Below are 15,696 nucleotides of genomic sequence, written 5' to 3'. Positions count from 1 at the left end.
TTGCCACAAACTCCGTTCCCTAGTCACTGATTCCATCTCTCTCCCCAACTTCTGTCTGACGCTGAACCAGTCTGTTCGCAACCTTGGTATCATACTTAACCCTGAAATAAGTTTTTGACCACATATCCACAGCATAACTAAGATTGTCTATTTCCACCTCTGTAACATCGCTCGTCTCTGCTCTTGCCTCAGCTCATCCACTGCTGAAGCCCTCATCCATGCCTTTGTTACTTCTGGTCTTGGCAATTCCAACACACTCCTCCCACATTCTACCCTACGTAAACTAGAGTTGATCCAAAACTCGGCTGCCCGTGTCCTAACTCACACCAAGTCCTGCTCACCCATCACCCCTCTGCTCGCTGACCTACACTGGCTTTTGTTCAGCAAGCCTTGAATTCAAAATTCTAATACTTATTTTAAAATCCCTCCATGGCCTCGCCCTTCCCTGGCTCTGTAAACTCCTCCAGCCCCACATCTGCTCCCCCCACCCCCCCACACCCCGGCCAAAAAGATATCTGCCTTCCTGAGCATCCCTGATTACAATTGTTCAACCACTGGTGGCTTTGTTGGCTGTGCCTTCTGTTGCCCAGGCCCCAAGTTCTGGAATGCCCAGCTTGAACTTTCCTGTCTAACCCGTGCTGTACCTGCCCTGGCAGTTTTTGATGGGATCGTGTGTAGCAAGCTTTTCTCTGTATCTAGTGGACATAGTCTCAGAAAAAGTTGCCGCCCATTTAAAACTGAGATGTGGAGGAATTTCTTCTCTCAGAGGGTTGTAAATCTGTGAATTTTCTGCCCCAGAGAGTTGTGGAGGCTGGGTCATTGAATATATTTAAGGCAGAGATAGACAGATTTTTGAGCGATAAGTGAGTAAAGGGTTCTGGGGAGTGGGCAGGAAAGTGGAGCTGACTCGATGATCAGACCAGCCATGATCTTATTGAATGGGGAGCAGGCTCGGGGTCCGGGTGGCCCACTCCTGCTACTATTTCTCATGGTCTCCACCCACCGAGCCTGTTTTTTTTCCTTGTCTCTAATGGCCACTGATCATTATCCCACCATTCACACCCTATCCTGACTAATGTTGTTCTAACTCCTGCCATTACCATCTGAATTCTGCCCATCCTCCCTTTTGTCTCTCTAATCTCTCCTGCCTTCCCCCCTATCACAGACCTTCCCTGTTGTCCTTTCTTCCCCTCCCCCTTTCAGTGCTCCTTCAGGATCTGCTCTTTCCCAGCACTCTCCAGTTGTGACGGAGGGCCGCGGCCCCGCCCCCTCTGACGCTGCCCACAGATGCTGCCTGAGCCGCGGACACTTCCGACATCTTCTGTTTGTGTCGCCAGACACTTTCCCTTCAGCACCGCGCGCCCTGGATTGTTCACCAATTGATTGATTGGTGCCGCGGCCCCTCCTCCCCGCCGCTGATTGGCGCGGAGCAGCGCGCGCTGGGTGGGCTGGTGCCCCGCGCCGCCTCGCCATTGGCTGCGGGCTGAGTGCTGCGCGTGGGCGGGCGGTTTGTTGGCGGGCTCCGCTCGCGGGCTTTGAGCTCGGGGGCCCGGGTGAGGCGGGGCGGAGTTGAGCGCCCAGTGGGCGGGACTGAGACAGGGTGGGCGGGGCTTTCGGCCCCCAGTGGGCGGGGCTGAATCGCGGTGGGCGGGGCTTGCGGCTCCAGTGGGCGGGGCTGAGCCCGGGTGTTGCCGCCGATGAACAGAGTGACAGACCTGGGCGATGCCACAAGACCTTCCCCAGGGACCGCAGCAGCTTCTCCCCGGAGCGCGGGCCCTCTGTTTCAGGCCGGAACAGGCGAGGCTGCGGGATTCTGGTCCCATCCGCCAATCAGATCATCCGGCTGGAGGAAAGTTCCGGAACAAACCGCCTCCAACTGCCCGCCCAGCACCACGTGGGCCCGGCCTGACTGACGGGAGCTCGGACCAATAGGAAAAGCGCGGCGCAAGTGGGCGGACCGAGCTCGTGGCGGGTCCTCCAACCAATGGCAGTGCGGCAAGGGGGCGGGGCCTGGTGCCCAACTCGGGTGCGTGTGGGGCGATTGTGACGCGCTGTCCCCAGGTGAGAGCAGCTGAGAGAGCACAGAGCTGGGGCTGGATTCTGGGAGAGGGGCCACAGTGAGCCCAGAGCTGGGGCTGGAATCTGGGAGAGGGGCCACAGTGAGCCCAGAGCTGGGGCTGGAATCTGGGAGAGGAGCCACAGTGAGCACAGAGCTGGGGCTGGAATCTGGGAGAGCGGCCACAGTGAGCACAGAGCTGCGGCTGGTCTCTGGGAGAGGGGCCATAGTGAGCACAGAGCTGGGGCTGGAATCTGGGAGAGGGGTCACAGTGAGCACAGAGCTGGAATCTGGGAGAGCGGCCACAGTGAGCACAGAGCTGGGTCTGGAATCTGGGAGAGGGGTCACAGTGAGCACAGAGCTGGGGCTGGAATCTGGGAGAGGGGCCACAGTGAGCACAGAGCTGGGGCTGGAATCTGGGAGAGGAGCCACAGTGAGCACAGAGCTGCGGCTGGAATCTGGGAGAGGGGCCACAGTGAGCACAGAGCTGGGTCTGGAATCTGGGAGAGGGGCCACAGTGAGCACAGAGCTGGGGCTGGAATCTGGGAGAGGGGCCACAGTGAGCACAGAGCTGGAATCTGGGAGAGCGGCCACAGTGAGCACAGAGCTGGGTCTGGAATCTGGGAGAGGGGTCACAGTGAGCACAGAGCTGGGGCTGGAATCTGGGAGAGGGGCCACAGTGAGCACAGAGCTGGGTCTGGAATCTGGGAGAGGGGCCACAGTGAGCACAGAGCTGCGGCTGGAATCTGGGAGAGGGGCCACAGTGAGCACAGAGCTGGGTCTGGAATCTGGGAGAGCGGCCACAGTGAGCACAGAGCTGCGGCTGGACTCTGGGAGAGGGGCCACAGTGAGCACAGAACTGGGGCTGGAATCTGGGAGAGGGGCCACAGTGAGCACAGAGCTGGGTCTGGAATCTGGGAGAACGGCCACAGTGAGCACAGAGCTGTGGCTGGACTCTGGGAGAGGGGTCACAGTGAGCACAGAGCTGGGTCTGGAATCTGGGAGAGGGGCCACAGTGAGCACAGAGCTGGGGCTGGAATCTGGGAGAGGGGTCACAGTGAGCACAGAGCTGGGGCTTGAATCTGGGAGAGGGGCCACAGTGAGCCCAGAGCTGCGGCTGGACTCTGGGAGAGGGGCCACAGTGAGCACAGAGCTGGGTCTGGAATCTGGGAGAACGGCCACAGTGAGCACAGAGCTGCGGCTGGACTCTGGGAGAGGGGCCACAGTGAGCACAGAGCTGGGGCTGGAATCTGGGAGAGGGGCCACAGTGAGCAACCTTTCGAAGGGCCAGAGGGACAGCAGCTTCACCACACAAGCTTATTTAAATAAAAATTACCTGCAGTTTCAGAGGCAGCCCCGGTCACTCTGCATAAACTGTTTCATAATCGCCCGTAATTTGCGGCCAGTGGCGAAGCGAAGACTTTCGCCCCGGCCCCAAAGTGAGCTTCGCACAAAGGCGTGGTGATCTCTGTCGAGAAGTTCGTGTTTTCTGACATGTAATTCAAATCAACAGAGTACAATGGGAATCCCCAAGCACGAGCTGCTGTGATGTCAACAAGCTGTGTAAACAGCCAATCTAAACTCAGAATCCTCATAGGCCACGAACAAGGAGGTGGATAAGCTCTTCAAATTCTAACCTCAAAAGTGTTAGAGCAAAACAAAGATTGTGGCTCACACATGGGGAAACTACAAACCTGAAATAAAGGTGAATAACTTTTTTTTTAAAGTTACTTAACAATTTTATTTTTTGTTAAAATGGATAAATTTGACACTGCCCAACCTTTTTCTTTCTTAACGCTGACTGATTTGACATTATTGCACTCACCAGGTGCCATGGCAATCGATTCAACAAACACTTAAAGACATTCAGTTGGATGTATAAAAGCTTTTCAGGCCGATAACCTTTGTTAAGCAGTCAGCACGCTGTTAAAACCCCAGTTGCACCTAATTCCTTTGGGTCTAACTTTTAGTGGAGAATTTAACAGCGGTATTTCTGTGGAAGAGCTGTAATTTTCATCAGTTTCCCAGAGTTGAGAGATTTCCCTGATTGCCAACTCTGCAGGCTGGGGGAACATCGCAGCCTGTGGAGGAGCAGTGAATGACAGACCACAACTTCAGTATTTCCACATTACGCTGCACATGTGCTAAATCCTGAATTACCATCAGTTTCAAAGGTGGAATGACAGCGAATGACAACCAATACCACTAAATAACAGATGATCTGGATATTATCACATTGCTGTTTGTGGGAGCTTGCTGTGAGCACAAATTGTCTGTCATATTTCCTACATTACAACAGTGACTACACTTCTAAACTTAATTGGCTGTAAAGCTCTTTGGGACATTCTGTGGCCATGAAAGGTGCTCTTTTTCTTTCTTAATACTGATTGATTTGATGTTATTGCGCTCACCAGGTAGCACATCAATCGATTCAACAAACTCACAAAGACATTTCAGTTTGGTGTATAACTTTATTAGTCCAAAGTCCATCACCAAGACTGGCTCGGTAGCACCACTACTCACCAATCCCATCTGGAACAATCTGGCGCAAGATATAGTTCAACACTAGATCCTATTTCACACCATTCATGATTCCCAAGTCTCAGGATTGCCTTTTCTGTCTCGCTATTTGTCTGTATCATTTGCACTATGTGTTTCTACGATGTCCTAATTCACTCAATTATGAGCTTTAAAGCCAGTGACAGGGGAGATGTATAATGTTCCATATGCAGAATGGCTCCATCCTCTGGAGGTTGTCTTATCTGCCGCCTGGTGGCATTATGATGATGTATCAGTACCAATGTTTTAACACCGATACGCGTGTTCCTCGGTGGAATCAAGCAAAAGTGATGTTCAAGCATGGGGCTTCGGGTTGAACCCACAATCATATGCGTGGCAGCAGTAGTCACACAATATTGTCCTTTTCCTTTATGCACAGTATTAGTTTGGTTTTCACCCCATTTTGATGATTCTTTGTCGAGGGTGAACCCAAAAGCTGGAACAGTATGTTGATGGACTTTGTCACATCTACAAACCCATGTTGTCCCTTTCAGAGTACACCACTGCATATCTGGTGCTATCCAAGTTCCTCCCTTCTTAATCAGATATCTTGGCTACTCCTCATACTGTTTATGGATCAGACCTAACTCAGAGTCTTCCAGCATTGCAACCGATTCTACCCGATACACCTTCCAATGTTTCATTTCATTTCCATTTTACCTCAACAAAGGCAAGACCAATCCCACTAGTCTAATATCTTCATTTCTTTTCCCTTCCCTGGGGGAAAAAAACCCATTCCCATTTGCTGCATCACATCATAGTCTATGTCTTGGTTCCTTTAAAGCATTTGCTCAGTTGTTCTTCATGAATAAACAAAGGGAATTTATTACCCACTGCGTTGTCCAGTCGCTTCTGTACCACATGCATCACAAAGGTCACACAGAGGCTACACGCGATACCTCGAGTAAGGTTTTGATTCTGGTTAACCTCATTGATTGCCAATAATCTTTTTAATTGCCTCTTCATTACCTCATTGTGTTCCCACATAGTTTCTATATCTCTCCTGTTTACTCCTGCTAACCTTGCCATGGCTCCTATTCCTAGTTATCCTGTCAGCTCTTGCTTTCCAATTTAAATGGATTCTCCTTATGTTCCCCGCCTTCCTCATCAGTTGGTTCCTGTTTTTTTATTCTTTACAAACACATCCTTTACTAATTCTCTTACCATTTTGTCCATTAACTGTGATGTGGAATGTCTTTTTTAGTCCTGCATTTGATCACCATCAGCGATTGTACTTGGCAAACCAATAGTTAACATTACTTATCAACATAAGATATTTCTTACTTTAAAATAACCTGCTGTAATTACCTTTTCAGTCTACAACGTTCTTGAATTACTTATTGCCCTAGAGTGATGTCAACTCTTTAACTGAATCCTATTAATTCCAGATATTATGCTTTTGAGAGGCTATATCTCAGTTTATCACTGATTCCAAACATAAACCTTTTTAGATCCTCTGATTCCTCCTGGAGGTCATAAGAACATAAGAAATAGGAGTAGGTCATATGGCCCCTTGAGCCTGCTTTGCCATTTAATACGATCATGGCTGATCCAATCATGGACTCAGGTCCACTTCCCTGCCCGCTCCCCATAACCCCTTAATCCCTTATCGGTTAAGAAACTGTCTAACTCTGTCTTAAATTTATTCAATATCCCAGCTTCCACAGCTCTCTGAGGCAGAGAATTCCACAGATTTATAACCCTCAGCGAAGAAATTCCTCCTCATCTCAGTTTTAAATGGGCGGCCCTTATTCTAAGATTATGTCCCCTAGTTCTAGTCTCTCCTATCAGTGGAAACATCTTCCCTGCATCCACCTTGTCAAGCCCCCTCATAATCTTATACGTTTCAGTAAGATCACCCCTCATTCTTCTGGATTCCAATGAGTAGAGGCCCAACCTACTTAATCTTTCCTCATAAGTCAACCCCCTCATCTCTGGAGTCAACCCAGTGAACCTTCTCTGAACTGCCTCCAAAGCAAGTATATCCTTTCATAAATATGGAAACTAAAACTGTATGCAGTATTCCAGGTGTGTCCTCACCAATACCCTGTATAACTGTAGCAAGACTTCCCTGCTTTTATACTCCATCCCCTTTGCAATAAAAGCCAAGATTCCATTGGCCTTCCTGATCACTTGCTGTACCTGCATTTTTCTCCATTTAAATAATAACTTGCTCTTTGATTTGTTTCTGCCAAAGTGCATGACCTCACACTTTCCAACATTATATTCCATCTGACAAATTTTTGCCCACCCACTTAGCCTGTCTATGTCCTTTTGCAGATTTTTGTGTTCTCTTCAAACATTGCTTTTCCTCCCATCTTTGAATCGCCAGCAAACTTAGCTACGTTACACTCAGTCCCTTCATCCAGGTCGTTAATATATATTGTAAATAGTTGGGGTCCAGTCACTGATCCCTGCGGCACCCCACTAGTCACTGTTTGCCAACCCGAGAATGAACCGTTTATCCTGACTCTCTGTTTTCTGTTAGTTAGCCAATCCTCTATCCATGCTAATATATTACCCCTCGCCTCATGAACTTCTATCTTGTGAAGTAACCTTTTATGTGGCACCTTGTCAAATGCCTTCTGAAAGTCCAAATACACCACTCACTTGGATCCATGCTTTATTATGGAACCTGTAAGGTATAGCCTCCTTGTCTCCCACCTACAGCTTGTAGCTGATTTTTATACAGCCATGGCCACCTTGTCCAGACAAAGACAGATTGACTTTTTTTGTTTTTAGCCTCCCTACAAGCTTTCTTTGTTCAGTACTTAGTGGAGGCCTTGAAACTGACGACTATTCTCGCTGCAAGGAAATCCTAATTTGGTCACCATGAACTTTACTTTTAATATTAATGCCTCTGGCAGGTAGCAGTGTGTTTAATTTTATCCTGATTATTTCAAAATCGGTTTTTCTATGGAGAATGTGTCATAGTCTTGATGATCACCTGAGCCACATTAGCCATTTCATGTTGTGCTGTTGTCGATAACTGAGCATGTCTGAGACTCGTTTGTTCACACACACACACACACACACACACACACACACAAACACCCGTATCCCAATATCATGCCGCATGTAACATCTGATCCATTCCCGGGCTTTCAGCTGATCTTAACAAAAGATTGTAGGGTGTCTGGAGATCTTTGCTCATCTCCCTGCACATGGTCCCGATGTCTCGGGTAGTGACCAAGCTATCAAATTCAGTTTCCTTACTGTTCAGTATAGGCAATGAGACAAACATCCCAAAGAGAAAGCTTAGCAATTTACTACACTTCTCTGACCTCACAAGAATTTACATTGACCACCCAGTTGATTTATGCCAATTCACCAAATAACAATGATTTAAGAAAAATTCCCATTTGATAGTGTAATTTTCCTGTTTTCATCTTATATCCTCACTCACGTCCTCTCATTCAATGTTATACAGTTTTCACTGAGCCCCGGAGGAACTTTACTGTCTAATACAATATTATTATAATATCTTTAAAACATAGATCAAACATTTCCACTTGGTCCAAGTTTCAACCCATTTTGTTTGTTTAATTTTATTTAAACGAACCTCTTCTTGGACCTTTTATTCCCCAAAATATGCTAGACAGCACTTCAGTCTGCAAGATGAAGGATGTTAGTTACCTTTAACACAACAATCTTCCCCTAAAAACTTCTTCCTGAATACATAGTTTGGACGGAACCACATAGACTGGACCTTTTCAAAAATAAAGCTTGATTATCCCCTTAAATTTCAGCTAAATTTCCATTCCCGTGTGCTTGAACAACAACTCATCAATTTATATCATCAATTTTAATTTCACAAACAAATTATGCCCAGACTTTGTGATTTTACAAAGAAGACAAAAGTAACAATTGCATTTGGATGCAAGTCATTTATCGTATCCTTCGAGCAATGTGTCTTGAAAAATAGGATTACATAGGAGAGGAAGCAGAGTTAACATTTCGGGTCGATGACCCTTCGTCAGAACTGGAGAGTGTTCGGAAAGAACAGATTCTTAACAAGCACTGAAAGGGGGAGGGGAAGGCAGAACAAAAGGGAAGGTCTGTGATAGGTCCCACCACCAATCACATCTTCCCCTTCCCTCTCAGCATTCCGAAGGAACCGCTCCCTCCAGGCACCCTGGTCCATTCCGCAATCACCCCCAGCACCTCCTCCCCTTTCCACGGCACCTTTCCATGCAAACGCAGGAGATGCAACACCTGCCCTTTTACCTCCTCCGTTCCCGCTATCCAGGGCCCCAAATACTCCTTCCAGCTGAAACAGCGATTTACTTGTACTTCTTTCAATTTAGTATACTGTATTCTCTGCTCACGATGTGGTCTCCTCTACAGCGTAGATTGAGTGACCGCTTTGCGGAACACCTCTGTTCAGTCCGCAAGTGTGACCAACTTCCGGTAGCCTGTCACTTTAATTCTCCACTCCATTCCCACTCTGACATCTCTGTCCTCGGTCTCCTACACTGTTCCAACGAAGCTCAATGCAAGCTCAAGGAACAGCACCTCATCTTTCGTTTAGGCACATTACAGCCTTCTGGACTCAACATCGAGTTCAAAAATTTCAGAGCCAATCTTTGGCTCTCTTTCCGCAGCCCCCCTCCCCCCGCCCCCACCCTTAACCTGTTTCTTTATTTCTCCTTGTCTCGAATGGCAGTTGGTCATTATCCTGCCATTCACACCCTATCTTGACTAATGTTTTTCTAACTCCTGGCATTGCCATTTGAATTTGGGCCATCATCCATTTTGTCTCTCTAATCTCTCCTGTCTTCCAACCTATCACAGATCTTCCCTTTTGTTCTTTCTTCCCCTCTCCCTTTCAGTGCTTGTTAAAAATCTGTTATTTCCGAACACTCTCCAGTTCTGATGAAGGGTCATCGACCCGAGACATTAACTCTGCTTCCTCTCCACAGATGCTGCCTGACCTGCTGAGATTTCCAGCATTTTCTGTTTTTATTCCAGATTCCAGCATCCGCAGTATTTTGCTTTAGGATTACGTAGGATATATGGCATAGAAACATACCATTCGGCCTAACCAGTCCATGCCGGCGTTTACACTCCACTCGAGCCTCCTCCTGTCTTTCCTCATCTAACTATCAGCATAATCCTCTATTCCCTTCTCCCTCATATGCTTGTCAAGCCTCCCTTTAAATGCATCTATACTATTCGCTTCAACCACTCCCTGTGTAGCGAGTTCCACATTCGCACCACTCTCTGGGCAAAGAAGTCTCTTCTGAATTCCCTATTGGATTTCTTGGTGACTATCTTATATTGATGGGCTCTAATTATGCTCTTCCCAATAAGTGGAAACACTCTCTCTGTATCATTCATAATGTTAAAGCCCTCTATTAGGTAACCACTCAGCCTTCTTTTTTCAAGAGAAAAGAGACCCAGCTTATCTATCCTTTCCTGATAGGTATACACTCTCATTTCTGGTATCATACTTGTAAACCTTCTTTGTACCCTCTGTGGTCTAACCAAGGTTTGATGTAAGTTTAACATAACTTCACTACTTTCCCATTCTATAACAATTCCATTTTATAATAATCGATCCCAATAATTGGGCATTGCCCAATATGGTAGTCCCTGGATACTGCATAGTCCAGAGACACAAGTCTGCATTTTCTTCAACTGACATCAACGTTAGAAGCAGGTAAAAACACTGTGGCCTTCCTGTGGCAAGCCACTGGTCTCTAGTTTTTTCTTATCCTAACAATATTTTGAATCTGAACTTTCTCTGGTGAAAAAATCCAATTTCCATCACACCTCTCATCTTCCATTCACTTCAATTGAAAGGTAACTGACAGATTGTACCAGTCAGGATTTGGAAGATATTTACAACAGATTCTAGATGTTCTTAGAGTTGGGATCTTTCTCTATTTTGCCTACTCAAGGAGTTAGATAACAGACTTTCTCTTTTGCAGATAGAACTGGGTTTTGTGATCCTGGGCTTGTTACCAAGATCTTCCCTGCATACCAAGGCTAGGAGGGGCACACTGGAAGGTATGGGGAGCTGGGACTTGTCCATGAGAGTAATCGAATGTATGAGAACTGAAATAATCTAGTTAGGAAGGAGAAATGGCCCCAAAATGGAGCAGTCGGTAACAGGACAACAATTAGTCTCCTCTCATCATGGAGACATCAAATATCGACAGACTGTTACTTGAAGTATCAAAATATTAAACGCAAGCCCAGTTATAGGAGTTATTAATATCAGCAGAAACAAAATCCACTGTCAGAATGGAGATGATTCAGTCAGGATGTGATTAACAGCAGCAGAACAGCAGTATCTAAGCCTTGCAATCACTTGTGAACTTGCTGGTGTCTCATCAGTTTGGGTGACTGATCGAATCTCTTTCCACACTCAGAGCAAGTGAACGGTCTCTCCCCAGTGTGAACTCGCTGGTGTTTCAGCAGGTGGGATGATTGAGTGAATCCCTTCTCACACACGGAGCAGGTGAATGGCCTCTCTCCAGTGTGCACTCGCTGGTGTTTCCGCAGGTCGGATGACCGAGTGAATCCCTTCCCACACTCAGAGCAAATGAACGGTCTCTCCCCAGTGTGAACTCGCTGGTGATTTAGAAGGTGGGATGAAGAAATGAATCCCTTCCCACACTCAAAGCAGGTGAACGGCCTCTCCCCGGTGTGAACTCGCTGGTGTCTCAGCAGGTGTGATAACTGAGTGAATCCCTTCGCACAGTTGGAGCAGGTGAACGGCCTCTCCCCAGTGTGAACTCGCTGGTGTATCAGCAGATTCGATGATTTAGTGAATCCCTTCCCACACTCAGAGCAGGTGAACGGCCTCTCCCCAGTGTGAACTCGCTGGTGTGTCAGCAGGGTGGATGAACAAGTGAATCCCTTCCCACACTCAGCACAGGTGAATGGCCTCTCCCCAGTGTGAACTCGCTCGTGTATCAGCAGATTGGATGAACAAGTGAATCCCTTCCCACACTCAGAGCAGGTGAATGGCCACTCCCCAGTGTGAATGCACCGATGAATTTCCAGCTCAGAAGGGTAATTGAATCCCTTCCCACAATCCTCACATTTCCACGGTTTCTCCATGGTACGGGTGTCCTTGTGACTCTCCAGGTTGGACGATCAGTTGAAGCCTCGTCCACACACAGAGCACATGTACAGTTTCTCCCCGCTGTGAAAGGTGCGATGTTTTTCCAGGCTGTGCAACTGGTTAAAGCTCTTTTCACAGTCAGTGCACTAGAACACTCTCACTTGGGTGTGTGTGTCTCGGTGCTTTTCCAGACACACTGATGTTTGAAATTTTTTCCCACAAGCAGAACAAACAATTCTCCTTCCACATTCAAAGGCTGATGATATTCAGGTCCTGATGAATCGATTGACTCTGTCAGATCTTGACATGATGTTTGGTTTGAGTTTCCCATCTGCAAATCTCCCTTTCTAATATGCTGTAAAAGGAGATGACAAAACTCATCACTGCAAGTACAGGACAGAAATTCAGAACAGGTAATTCTCGTCTCTATGGATGATTCCTTCCTCTCTTGTTTCTCTAAATCTGTAAATCTCATCCCACACACTCTCCCTCCTCCCTGTGCTGAAATCCAAACAGATCACATGGCTCAATACTGTTTATCCTCCATTTGCACCATCTCTGGCTGGGTTCAGTGCTACAATCACTGGTTCCCCTCCCTCTCCTCCCCTGAAGGTGCTGACTCTGGCTGGGTTCAGTGCTACAATCACTGGTTCCCCTCCCTCTCCTCCCCTGAAGGTGTCGACTCTGGCAGGGTTCAGTTCTGCACTAATATAAAAGCAAGTAGAAGAGAAGTGTCAGTGAATTAACTGGAAGAGAAGTTGCAGTACATTTCAGTTCTACACTCACTGGTTTCCTTCGCTCTCCTCCCCTGACGTTGGCTGTGTTCAGTTCCGCATTCACGGGGACCCTGTAGCCCTGCCTACTAATGGGCTCTTTACAAAGATGGCCGCGCGTGCGCTCTGCTACTCAGTGCATCACAATGGCGCTGCAGAAACCGTCCGTTGTGTTTTACAAAGATGGCATCCGTCAGCCTTGGCCTGTCACCGGGAGAAAGCCCCGGAGCTGCAAACGCGGGACCTGTAGGTTCTTAGTCAAGGTTTGCGGCTTATGCCAGGTCTTCATGAAGCCCACCAGCCATGTGAGCTACTCCCCTGCGCCCGCTGATTCATAATCAGCGGAAAACTGCGTCTCCGGGCTCGACCCGTTTCCAACCTTCGTACGGTTCTGATCAGTGACATTGCGCATGCTCCAAAAACCACCTGGTCCTGCGCCTGTCAACTGTGAATAGGGCACATTCTCCTCCGGGGGGCATGCTGGATCACAGCCCCGCCATTGAAAGCCCCAGTTAGTGAATGGAGATTGATTTTCTGTGACCCGCTTGAGAGAAAATTAATAAATCATGCACAAACAAACGGGCACTCTGCCATGGGTCAGTTCTGGATATGATTAATAACCTCTGCAGCCACTGGCGTCTCAGCAAGTGGGGTGAATTTCTTTCCATACACAGGATATTGAAACAGCTTCTCTCCGAGTATCGGTGCGGTGATCGTGCATCAGCTACTTTGATCTTGGAAAGTTTTTCTCACAGTCAGAGCATTTAAAGCAACTATTCTCAATGTGGATAATCTGCAGTGTAAACAGTTGGGACAACGGAGTGAATACCTTCCCACATGTGAAGTATCTAAAAGGTCTCTCCCCGGTGTGACTGTGCTGGTGTGTCAGTAAATGGTATAATCGATTGCATCGCTTTCCACGTACAGAGCAGTGATGGATTCTCCTCATTATAAACATGCCAGAGTGTCATTTGGTAAGATGAGCGAGTGAATCTCTTTCCACACTCAGCTGATAAACAGCCTCTCCCTGATGAGTTACCACCTCAGACAGGCAACTGAATCCGTACCCAGTCCCCCCATTTGCACTGTTGATTCTTCAGGTTGAATCTGTCAAATTTTGACGTAATGTTTGGTTTGAGCTTCCCGACTGCAGATCCTCCCCTTCTAATACCCTGCAAATGGTGGTTACAAGAGTTGTTAACTTTAAATACAGGATAGAAATTCAGAACAGACAATTCTAGATTCTATAAAACATTCTTTCCCCTCCTGTCCCTCCTAAGCTGTAAAATCCCCATTCTACACACTCTACCACCATCCTTACTGTCTAACATCAACATTCATTATATTGGCTGGGAGTTTCTTCCTCCAGAAGGCTCTGAATCTGGATGGGTGCAATTCCACAGACATTAGTTAACCTCTAGTGCCTCACCATCAGTCGTCTCCGTGAGAGTCAGCAGGATTTCCACTGTGGTAGGCATCACAGCCGAGATCAATCCTGCCCTCAATTGACATCCACGCACTCCCCAGTTGACTGGATTGGTGTCAAGAGCAGAGGCACTGGCTGATTTTTACTCTTGATAGCCCAGTGGTACTGAGGACAATTAAAGCCCCTGAACTGCTGCCTTGGCTGAGATCAACTAACAGCCCAGATCAAGGTTTGAACTTGGGACTTTCCCAGTCAGTGTTTTTAAGTTTTTCCAGTGTCTTTTATTTGATTGTTGTCATTCTACTTCCAAAAATGAGGAATAAAGAAGCAGATTTGGAGAATTCTGTTTGAACCGTTAATTTTAAATAAAATTCCAACTGTGAGTTTATTTTTAAAGTTGTTGTTTGTCCTTCGAGACAGCGGTTCTTAAACTGGAAAAATTACTAGTAACATAATGAAACTTTATTAGTGATGTGCCTCAGCACTTCTCAGATCCTCCGTCTGTTGTGCTGAACATGGTTGTTTAAATTTGGTGCCTGACAGTTATGGGCAGAATGTTTCTGTGCAGCTTCTGGTATCTTCCGGTTCGTCGGCAGCAGTCATTCCGTTAAAGGTTTGGTGGGTTCGGGGCGAGGGGAGGGGAGGGATAGATCAGAATAGTTTGAAACAAATGCTATTCCATCTTTAAAGGAATCTTTCGTCTCACTGCAAAATTCTGAATTTTTTGAAAATTAACCAAGCAAGTCAAATGGATCGTTAAAAAAGAGGCACATTTTAGAAATGATCAAGTCACTGAAATAAAGAGGTTTACAACTACTACACAGTGCAGAATGGAACGACTGTTAATAGGAGCTCTGTTAGTGAGGTCCTCCATCACTTCAAGATAATTTAAATATTCAGAGAAAGAGGATTCACTGTCCCTTTAAATATCTGCCCCATTCCCCCAGGCAGTGTGAGGAGGAACAATGCGTGGTCTCTTAATATCCTGACCCAGCAAGCACCATCGGATGGGCTGCCACAAGTGGGAAACCGCTCTATGCGGGAATCACTTACACAGTGCCATTAAATCCAGGAACCACATATACTGTGGCAACAAATCTAAGGACCACTTACAGTGAGACACCAAATCCAAGGACCACTTACTAAGACATCAAATCCAGGGACCACTTACACTGAGACACCAAATCCAGGGACCACTTACACTGAGACACCAAATCCAGGGACCACTTACACTGAGACACCAAATCCTGGGACTACTTACACTGAGACACCAAATCCAGGAACCACTTACACTGAGACACCAAATCCAATGACAGGTTATTGTCAGAAGCCCTTTTCAGGCAAGCCGATAATTGGATGTAACCAATGCAACACCCGGATCATCCCATTCTTGTCCCAAAGTCTAATGTCCCTGATGTCTTTTCTGTGGGAAATGTAGAGGTGTGAAAGAAAGCAGCAAATCGGGCTCAGGCCAGAAAGATGATTCCTTGAATGAACAATTAATAAGGTTGTTTTGCGATTTACCTGTATGAGGTTAAAAAACGAGAAATGAAAAAGGAGGCATCTAGTGACAACGGGCGTTGTCAATAGTGGTGTGTAACCCTAATCACTATCTCATAAGCCTAACATTGTAACCCGAACCCCAGCCTGACACCAGCCTCTAAACCCATCCCTAACCCCAGCCACTAAACACTAATCCTACCCCTAACCAAGGATTATTGACAGCGCTCAATTGGGCCAAAGTCCTGATAAAGGAAAAGTTTGAAACAATTATCATGTTTAAAAAAAATAGTGCAACGTCTGTTAG

The 15,696-nt window shown here is 46.9% G+C and overlaps 3 protein-coding genes across 12 annotated transcripts in view; 1 reads left to right on the top strand and 2 right to left on the bottom strand.

Moving 5' to 3' along the window:
• Positions 1-15,696, bottom strand: part of LOC139247114 (zinc finger protein 432-like) — a 199,772-nt gene that overhangs the window by 38,965 nt on the left and 145,111 nt on the right. The window lies entirely within an intron of this gene.
• Positions 1-15,696, top strand: part of LOC139247122 (nuclear factor 7, ovary-like) — a 640,289-nt gene that overhangs the window by 549,303 nt on the left and 75,290 nt on the right. The gene's annotated exons all lie outside the window — the stretch shown is intronic.
• The window catches only part of LOC139247123 (zinc finger protein 420-like), a 62,067-nt gene continuing 55,857 nt past the window's right edge, over positions 9,487-15,696 (bottom strand). The window contains exon 4 of the mRNA XM_070871545.1: positions 9,487-11,680. Coding sequence (XP_070727646.1) covers positions 10,928-11,680 — 753 coding nt within the window. The 3' untranslated portion in view covers positions 9,487-10,927. The remainder of the gene's footprint in view (positions 11,681-15,696) is intronic.

The sequence above is a fragment of the Pristiophorus japonicus genome, unplaced genomic scaffold (genome assembly GCF_044704955.1).
Source record: "Pristiophorus japonicus isolate sPriJap1 unplaced genomic scaffold, sPriJap1.hap1 HAP1_SCAFFOLD_258, whole genome shotgun sequence".
Classification (NCBI taxonomy): domain Eukaryota; kingdom Metazoa; phylum Chordata; class Chondrichthyes; family Pristiophoridae; genus Pristiophorus; species Pristiophorus japonicus.
This window is presented reverse-complemented; position numbering and strand designations above follow the sequence as displayed.